General features: G+C 45.0%; 1 protein-coding gene across 2 annotated transcripts; it reads right to left on the bottom strand.

Annotated features, from left to right (window-relative positions):
• Positions 1-211: 211 nt before the first annotated feature.
• Positions 212-8,730, bottom strand: zbtb39 (zinc finger and BTB domain containing 39). Of its 2 annotated transcripts, none has more exons than XM_085259208.1 (5): positions 8,504-8,730; positions 7,524-7,711; positions 4,023-5,336; positions 3,452-3,805; positions 212-2,862 (listed from the first exon to the last, which is right to left on the bottom strand). In XM_085259208.1, exons 3-5 carry the CDS (start codon positions 5,301-5,303, stop codon positions 1,885-1,887), a joined length of 2,613 nt encoding a protein of 870 aa, XP_085115334.1. In that variant the 5' UTR covers positions 5,304-5,336; positions 7,524-7,711; positions 8,504-8,730; the 3' UTR covers positions 212-1,884. The 2 variants fall into 2 exon arrangements, with proteins under 2 accessions (XP_085115334.1, XP_085115333.1); XM_085259207.1 differs by having other exon boundaries at positions 8,452-8,730.
• Between the last annotated feature and the right edge of the window lie 736 nt (positions 8,731-9,466).

Consider the following 9,466-nt stretch of genomic DNA (forward strand, 5'->3'; position numbering starts at 1 on the left):
GTCATTAGGGAGGGACGACTCCTCCACGTCAGTGTCTCCCAGGATGAGCTGGAGGAGACGGCTGAGAACAGGGAAATCTGAGTATATCTGCTTAGAGTGCTGCACCTGCAACCTGGACCAAGCCACTGAGGGATGGAATTTCTGCCCTTTGCGGCTCAAAAAGGGTATATCTTCTCATACTTATATTGTGAATGATTAAAAGTGTCCCCACTTTTTTTTTTTTTTTTACATATTTACTAAAACTCAAAAAAAATTCTTCACATGTATTGGATTTTAGGGAATCAGTCGCCATTTACAACACACATCACGAACACAACCAATAGATACTGCAGCTGACTTTATCCTTGTTGCCTTGGATCTCTGGTGGAAGGGACCAGACGGAAGGAGAGGATGCAAGGATGTAGAAACTAAGAAATGAGAAAGGGGGGATGGAGTTGGCCAGTGGGGGTGAGGTAGCTGGGAAGACTTTGTTAATTAAAAGTCTAGGGAGATGATTCTTCCAGCTGTTTTACTCCCAAAGTAGCATCCTTCTCTGTTAAAGTTGTTGGGGAGACTCATTTATGTGCTGACTGGACTCCTGTACTGGGTGCTAACTTACACACACACCCATAATACTCCAAAAACTGTTCATTTTGTTTTAGTCAAGTTTAAATAGTGTTAAAAATTCATTTTATACAGTTATCAGTCAGTTAGTGTGCACTTCCAGCAAGAGTTGACAGTTTTTGAGGCCAGTTTTGCACTTTTTACATTTACCCGTAGCATTTTTATTAAAACTATTGTCATCATTTTAGCTCAAATAATCGTAGTCGTATATACTGATAATTTATTAATGTAATACAACCATATTTTAGCCTTTTCATGCACTATGTTCAGCTATTTTAACTAAGATTTTAAAAGGCTTTACCTTACAATAAAAGGCACTTACTGCTACATAAATACATTTTAAGTGAACTGTTTTGAATTAACTAGTTGTTGTTGTGTTAGTGCAGACAGCTTTTCTATTATCGATTTGTAATTTCTAATTTTTTTTCTAAATTCATTTAAGTAAAATTTGGACTTACACAAAGAAGACACCGCTCAAATCGCGATGTCATTATTACGTGAAACCCCAGAGCCCCTCAAAAACCTGCTACGTGCCCCTCAGTGTGACTCGTACCGCTCTCTGTTTGGGAATCAATGCTTTAAAACACTGTGGAAAGAAAATAATACATTTATGAAAATATTTCGTGTTTGTCTACTTTTCTACATTGAGGTAATTGCAGTGTAATTACACTGTAATTACAATCACATATTAAGACAATCATTTTGATGATGCTACTTTTTTTTTTTTTTTTTTTTTTTTAAACAGACTCAGTCAAGAATCTGACCAGTGCAAATGGTCTTTAGTAGGAGAATCGTCCATCTTTAATCCATAGTAATGGCTAGTTTTAGAGTTTTTAGGTTTTGTTCTTATGTAGTTCTGGTTCCATTTGTGTGTTTGAGAAAGTTAGCTGGACAAAATAAGCAATACTGAGATCTTTTACAATAATTTAGAGACTACATGATTAACTAAAAACATTAGAAAAATCACTGCACTGGGCTAATAACAGTGTTTATAATAATATTTCAGCCAAAGCATCTTGTGCCAGGAAATGAAAAAAATCCTCCAAATAAAAACAAGAATGGAAACTTCTAGCGCTTCTGACTTTTTTTTAAACAGTTAGCCGGCATTAAATTGATGTAACAAGACAGATGTGCATGAGTCATCAGTAAATGTCCTATCTGTTGATAGGTGCTAACTGATGTTGGTGCATCAGTTAGCTAAAGCTCTAGTCTACTATCAGCAGCTTGTGGTCCACGACAACCAGACACAGAGGAGGCATCAGGGAGGAAACGAGGAGCTGATCAGGTGTCCACAGTGGGCAGCGGTTCTTTAGAGTGATCATTGTACATGAAGGTCTGCTCGATGTTGAAGTCCGGCGGTAAGTGGTCCTTGTGGAGCTCCATGTGTGACGACACCAGCTTCAGCGTGGAGAAGTAAAGGCCGCAGACGGTGCAGCGGTACATCAAGGCGCCGGCGTGCGTCTTCAGGTGGCAGATCATGGTGGAGCGCCCCCTGAAGAAGCGCAGACACACTTTACACTGGTAGGGTTTCTCCCCGGTGTGGATACGGAGGTGGTAGGTGAACTCCCCCGAGTGAGCGAAACGTTTACCACAGTAGCGACACCGGTACCACTTCCCACGCACCCCTGCAGGTCCGACACCGCTGTCCTGACTGGAGCTTCCGTTCGTCAGGACTCCAGAGGACACGCCGTGCATCGGCCCTTGAAAAAACTTGTCTGACACGCTGATGCCCATTCCCAAACCCAAACCGAAGTTGCTCATTTTAACGAGCCCGCTGACGTCCCGTGACGAGGAGGAGGAGCAGGAAGACGGCGGGCACTCCAGAGACTGATCCGCTTTACGTTTCCCTAACCACCCCTGGCCGCCAGCGGTTCCTCCGCTCCCCGTGGAGTCGCTGGTGTGCAGACTGAGGTGGTACTGAAACGCAGAGGACGAGCGAAACGTCTGCGGGCACAGGAAGCAATGCAGCTCCTCCGCTCCTCCTCCACTGCCACCTCCATCTGCTTTGACTCCGTAAGCCCTCAGCGCCGACTGCTCTCTCTCCTTAGCTGCCGCCTCCTCAGCGTGCACAGCCATGTGTCTGTCCAGCAGGGCGCGCTCTACAAAGCAGCGGGCGCAGTGCGGGCAGGTGAAGACGGGCAGGGAGAGGTGGGCGAGGGCGTGCCACAGTAGGGAGCACAGGGACAGCTGGGGGAGGTGACACACGCCACAGCTCAGGCTCTGGGGGCACACGTGGCTCAGCAGGTGGTCTTTGAGAGTCTGAGGAGGAGAGAAACACAAAACTAAAAGTTGAGGAGCCTCACTGAGGAAGCAGGTGTGTAGCAGGGGGACTCCTCATTCTTATTTCCTGCTCATGTTTGCCACCAAACCGGTTGTCAGGCATTGTTCATACAAACATCAGACTTCCTGTGGGTTTCACTGTGAACTCAAGTCTCACTTTTGTGCTTCTTAGACACACCTGGTCCTTGCGTTATTTACAAAGTAAACGCTTCAGTTAACCTTAAAGTGAACCACAGTGAGCTCATTCATGACACAGTTTAATGAACGAGAGCTCGACAGCATGTTGTGGCTCACAGAAAGAGCCTACAAAGGCCAACGCAACATTTGGGGCTTTTTATCTTAATAATTTGTGAATAAAACAAAAGAACCGCTTTTTAATGAACTGCCCGACTTCATTTCAGTTCATGGAGATAGAAATGGCTGTAATTTCTTAACGATTAATGTAAAAATCAAGTCCGCATTTATCATAACTAAATAGTGTCTGTTTACATATGGAGCCATTTATGTATCAAGCAATCGTTTAAAGTGTCTGACTTATGTCAAAAACACTCCATAAATATCCACTAACCTGGAAGTCCTTGCTGAGGGATTTGGTGCATACAGCACACTGCAGCTCTTGGCTGTGGCTGCTGTTGGTCAGCGCCCCCTGTGGGATGGTGTAACTGGATGCTGTCTGGCGGTGGTGCCGCAGCAGTTTCTTTTGACTGCAGAACTGCAAGTGGCACATGTCACAGGTGAAGAGCTGCACTCCCACATGGGTGAAGGAGTGGGCGATGCCCGCAGCACGGTCTGGAAAAGAGGCTCCGCACACCCTGCAGAGCCCCAGCTCCGTCAGGTGCGTCTCACCGTGTCTTCTGATGGCAGCTGGATCTGCTGGGAGTGCCACTGTGCAAGCTTTACATGTCACCGTGCTTCCTGTCACCTGGAGGAGCAAAGACCATTATTTCCTATGTGGAAAAAAAATACGACCCATCCCTGTGTCCTCTGAAGGTCTGTAGCTCAGAAAACGTTCAGAGCACGATGTCAAATCTTGGTCGCTTCATTAGAAATACAAACATTACAGAACTTCAGCTGATTTGATTTTATACAGAATGACTTTTTACATGAACTACTCTACTGCTCACAAACAGAAACATTACCTGGCTACTCGCATTCCCTCCATCTCCATTCTCCACACACACAAGGTCATCTTCATCCTCGTCCTCCTCCTCTCCCTCCTCCATGAAGTTCTCATCATCGCTCAGCTCGATGATCTCTCCTGCCAACTGTCTCCACTGCTCTTCCTCTGTTCCCTCCACTGCTCCATTACCTTGCAGAGCCTCCCTCTCCTCCTCAGTGTCTCCTTCCTCCACTTCCCCAAACATCAGCCTGCTGTCCTGCTGCACGTCGACGACGCCACCTTCCACCGCTGCCACCTGAAGGCTGCCTGGAGACTCTCCTGAGGATGATGTCGGGGCGCAGGCTTCAGCGCCAAGCTGAGCTGAAGAGTCAGGGAGGGAGCAAGACTCAGACGTAACAGGGTTGCTGCTCCGGGACAAAGAGTCGCCCGCGCTCTCAGAAACCATTTGACCATCTGTGTCACCGTCCTCACAGCAGCCTCCCGCCTCCCCATCGTTCAGCCCGTGTTCGGTCTTCAGCTGGAGCACAGGTCCCACAGGCTGCAAGCCGTCAGCCTGAAGGGAAAGGCTGCTGCTGCTGGTGGTTAAAGGCGGTCCTCCTGGTAACTGATGATCTGCTCCCATCTGCCCGTAGCCGATATGTGACTGGACATCTTCTGCCTTTAGGTCCAGAGACAGAGGCCCGGCTTGAACTTCGCGGCCTGACCTGCCCATCCTGATTTGGAAAAGAGGGGAGGGAGCAGCAGCAGGAGTCGGGGCAGCAGACGGGCCAGCCGATGAAGACAGAGAGGAGCAGGAGGCGGCGGAGGAGCACACAGACGGCACAGAAGCTGCACTAACTGCAACCACTGTGGGTGGAGTGGCCACCATGCTGGAGTCCAGGGTGACATCACCGGGACTGCTGACATTGCAGTTTGCAGACACAGAAGCCTGCAGGTCAGGGAAGGTAGCGTGACAAGCCTTCACCAGTTCACTGACCCCGAGCCGCTCGGCCAGCTCGTACAGGACCCCGACATCTATGAGATCAGTCACTATCTCCCCGGTGTAGACAAATGTCAGCACTTTCTCAAAGTTAGCTGGGGAGATAAACTCCAAAGAGAAGGCGGCGCTGGACGCGGTGGGAGTTCTGGTGAACAAGTTGCGAAAGTACGTCCCGGCGCAGGCCAGCACTGCACGGTGGGCTGCGAATGTCCGGTTGCCAACTTGCAGGAACACATCACAGTACTGACGTGATTGGCGGCAACGGTTAAGCTCAGAGAGAAGGCTGGCAGCGTGGCCGGGACACTGCAGCCGGATCCTCATCCCTGCCGCAGCTCCTAATGCACTACAATCCAACTGCAGGGAAGGAAATGCAGAATCATCAGAGCAGTACAGGGGACAAATATTCGGTGATTAGTCATCCATCTTTTGGTGGTAGATGGATCACTAATGAAAATGTATTCATACGCTGATGCAGTGAAAAGACACAAACAAACAACAAAAACAGCGTGATAATCCAGTTGTTAAATATAGCGGTGTCTGAAAAGGGCTGGGAAAATCATCAGAGACCCCAGTCACCCATCACATGGACTCTTCACCCTCCTGCCCTCTGGGAGGCGCCACAGGAGCCTCCGGACTAAGACCACCAGGTACCGGAACAGCTTCTTCCCCACAGCTGTCAGACTCCTGAACTCTGCCTCCTGACATCTGACCCACGTTAACTCATGGACTGAACATACACACCCCCACAATGGACAACTGTACCCTCAAACACAATAATAACATGGACTGAACCACCACTCACAACCACTAGCACTTTATATAGCCTCTGTAGAAACTATCTACACCCTCACTTATCTTAACTGCACTACTGTATAGCTCTGTGTAAATAATCATTCTGTACATTCGATAATCTTTAATCCTACAACTGTTTACAACTTGCATAGTTCCCATTTCTGTATAGCTGTATATCTCAGATTTCTGTAAAGTTATTTATTTCATATTCTGTATAGTTTTTCATATTTATATCCTGTTCATAGCCTGTACACATAGCTTGTACTCACTACAGCCTGTACATACTTATAGTTATAGAATATTCACAACATACTTCATACCGTGTACATTATAACATACCATAATAGACCCATTTCTGTAATATACTCACATATCTATATTATTGCTAATATATATTGTAATATATCTATATCACTAAAGCACTTCTGGATGAATGCAAACTGCATTTCGTTGCCCTGTACCTGTGCATGTGCAATGACAATAAAGTTGAATTCTATTCTATTCTATTCTATATAGATAAAATGTGTTACTGCATGATAAAATATGTAAAGTGGCTGTCAAAAAGCAGTCCAGTATGTGGCAACCAGTTTTTCACTCCAGTTTTTATAAAACAGGTTTAACAACAGTTTAAATCTAAATTCTGAGTTTTCAGATTTAGAATCGGTTCAGTCTTCTCCGATCCACTCTGAGGTAAGCTGTATGAGGAAGTAATGAAAGAAATCCATTAATTGCACTCTGATACCATGATTCGCCATGGGAACAGGTAAATAAAGCCCCCATTGTGATCGAACAAACCGGGGGTTATGAATGCAAGGTCTGAGGGATCTTTCAGCAATGGTTTCTGGAGAACTGGTTTGTCAACAGGCTGTGATTTTATTACTGTTGATCTCTTATCTTAAACACAACCTGCTCCAGAGCAGCACAAGTTACCATGGTGACATAAGACGTGAACCACCATCATATCAAGTTAAACCTGAAGTTAGTTGGATGATTCATAGTACATTTCAACATGATAGTCAACATGTATGCATCTCCCATTCTGACTTTTATCTTGGACTCTCTGTCGGAAAGAAGGAATTTTAGCTCCTCCCTCGTTACAGAAACCTTATTCTGATTGGCCCCTCACTACAAACAGAAGGTTTGAACTGAAAAGGGGGGGGGGGGGGGCTATTAAGGATACCCTTTCCCTGACATTACAGAGAGTCAAAAATAGAAAAAAAAAGTTATTTTAAACGAACTGTTTATAGCAGTCTGAGCTCTTAGCTGATACGGATTACTCTCATTGCTTGAAACTTTGGCCGTGTTTAACAGGAGCATTTATGTATGTTCTTTATTTATGCATGGCAGAAAATAAAGAAAAGCAGTATAGGTTCACTTTTATAAATAACAGAGGTATTATAAAAATGACAGTTTACTCCTTTAGATTCTATTTTTTAAGCATTTATGTTTTTGTATAAAGAAGCAGGATCTAACTGTTCTGCAGTAACAGATGTTGTAAATTAAATTTTCTTTTTTTCTTTTTTAAACGGTGTTAACGCGTTGTTTTTGCTGCTCTTTGTGTTTAAAGCACAATTACTCTTAATTTTCCGCAGTTTAAAAAGAAGCTAGAGGATCCCAGACAGTTTTTTCTCTATCGCAGACAATCCAGACACATTATGGTAACTCTACTCACCCAAACCAGAGGTTTTATTAAAAAATAATCCTCCTACTGTGAGCGCAGGCCCGCTCGTTGCTGTTACCATCACTCACCCATTGAGACGTGTCCGCCGGCGCTCAGAAATCCCCTTTTCCTTTTTGTTTTCATTCGGTCTGCACCGCTCAGGCACTCATTCTACATTTTAGAAGCCTTTGCTCTTATGGTCCATCCATCCGTCGCAGTTTGGTGACGCATGTCAACAAAGCTGAGCGGCGTTGCCCCCTGCAGGCCGGAGGCGTCACTGCAGGGAGGAGAATTCATCAAGTTTCAAGACCACTTGAAAAATGGCAAAAAATAAATAAATAAATCATATTTTGCATGGTTGGATGTTAACAAGGTTCCAAGTTGAGCTTCAACATGCAACAAGAAGAAATGGGAGTGAGACAAAACATTTTTTGATCATGCAATTTATTGAAAACAACACTTAAACTGAAACAGGCTGTTTTGACAGCTGATCAAAAGTTTAAGACCATATGCCTTTAAAAGGCCAATCTGTGCAAAAATATGGATTCATTGTCATTTTCTGTCAGGTAGTCACACTGCCATGGCAGTCTGATGGCAAAAGCAAAAAAAACCTTTCCCTTTTTGAACATGGTCAGGTTGTTAAACTGCATAAGTGCGCCATTGCTGCTGAGGTGGGACGCAGCAAGGCAGTCATTTGGAATTTCCTAAATGATCCTGAGGTTTATGGAACAAAAAGTTAAGTGGAAGACCCAAGACAATTTCACCAGCACGGAGCCGGAGGATCCAATTGGCTGTCCATCTGGGCGATCCCCGACCCAAATTAAGACCCTTACTGGTGCTGACTGCAGCCCCACAACAATCAGATATAATCTGAGACAGAAGGGCTTCAAAAAAAAACCCCCAAAAACCTCATCTCCTTGAACGCCACAGAACTGACTGTTTGGACTTTGCAAGAGAACACCAAACATAGGACATTGATCGAAGAAAGTTTTATTCTCTGATGAGAAAAAATTGAACCTTGATGGTCCTGATGGTTTCCAAAGTTACTGCCACGACAAGCAGATCCCACCTGAGATGTAACCATAATGGTCTGGGGTGCTTTTTCCTTCAGTGGAACAACGGAGATTCAGGAGGTGTCCTGCAGGTTTTAGATATGTCCTTGATCCAACAGCTCATTTAAATGGCTAAATCACCTCCTCAACATGTCTTGCAGTTCTCCGGAGCCCTGGTAATGAACTAATCATTTGATTCAGGTGTGCTGGCCCAGGGTGATATCTAAAATCTGCAGGACACCGGCTCTTGAGGTCTGGAGTTCCCCAGACCTGCTCTAAATGACCGAGGACTTTCCTTAAGCCAGATTTGTCAACCAAGGCTTAGACTACCAGGGCCTATGCCCCCGACCACTGTCTAGTCCACAAAACATAGAACTCCTGCTGTTGACTGCAGGAGGGGAGTGTGGATAATTTCCCAGTCTTTCTAAAAGAGTATTTGTGAGGTCAGACACTGATATTGAACTAGAGAGCCTAAATTGCAATTTCTATTCTAGCTTATCCCAAAGGTTCTTGATGTGGGTGGTCCAATCGAGTTCTTCCACACCATACTCATCCAACCATATCTTTATGGACCATGCTTTGTGCACGTGGCCTTGGTCATAGTGGAACAGCCAAACTGTTCCCACGAAGTTGGAAGCATCAAAATGTCCAAAATACCTTATAATTCACTTCTTTAGCAGGCATCTATTCAGTGTATAGCACTGGAACAATTAATAGATGCGTTTTACTAGCCAAGCTTGATAGCTTTATCTCTCTTTCTAGTATGGTCACTTGTTGGTGAGGCTCCCAAAATTATTTCTTCCATTTGCACCTTTGATCCAGGAGGAAGAAATTTCGTCCCAATGTATACTTGATTGTATATTGTTGGGTTGACAATAAAACTCTGCTTGACTTTATATACAGTCTATATGGTGAACATACCACTCTGACCCAAACGTTGCTAAAAACAGTCAAATAAATCTGTGCAGCAGATAGGCCCA

The sequence above is a fragment of the Mchenga conophoros genome, linkage group LG20, assembly GCF_057382185.1.
Source record: "Mchenga conophoros isolate Kocher_MC1m ecotype Shallow Benthic linkage group LG20, M_conophoros_male_GT1.1, whole genome shotgun sequence".
NCBI lineage: Eukaryota > Metazoa > Chordata > Actinopteri > Cichliformes > Cichlidae > Mchenga > Mchenga conophoros.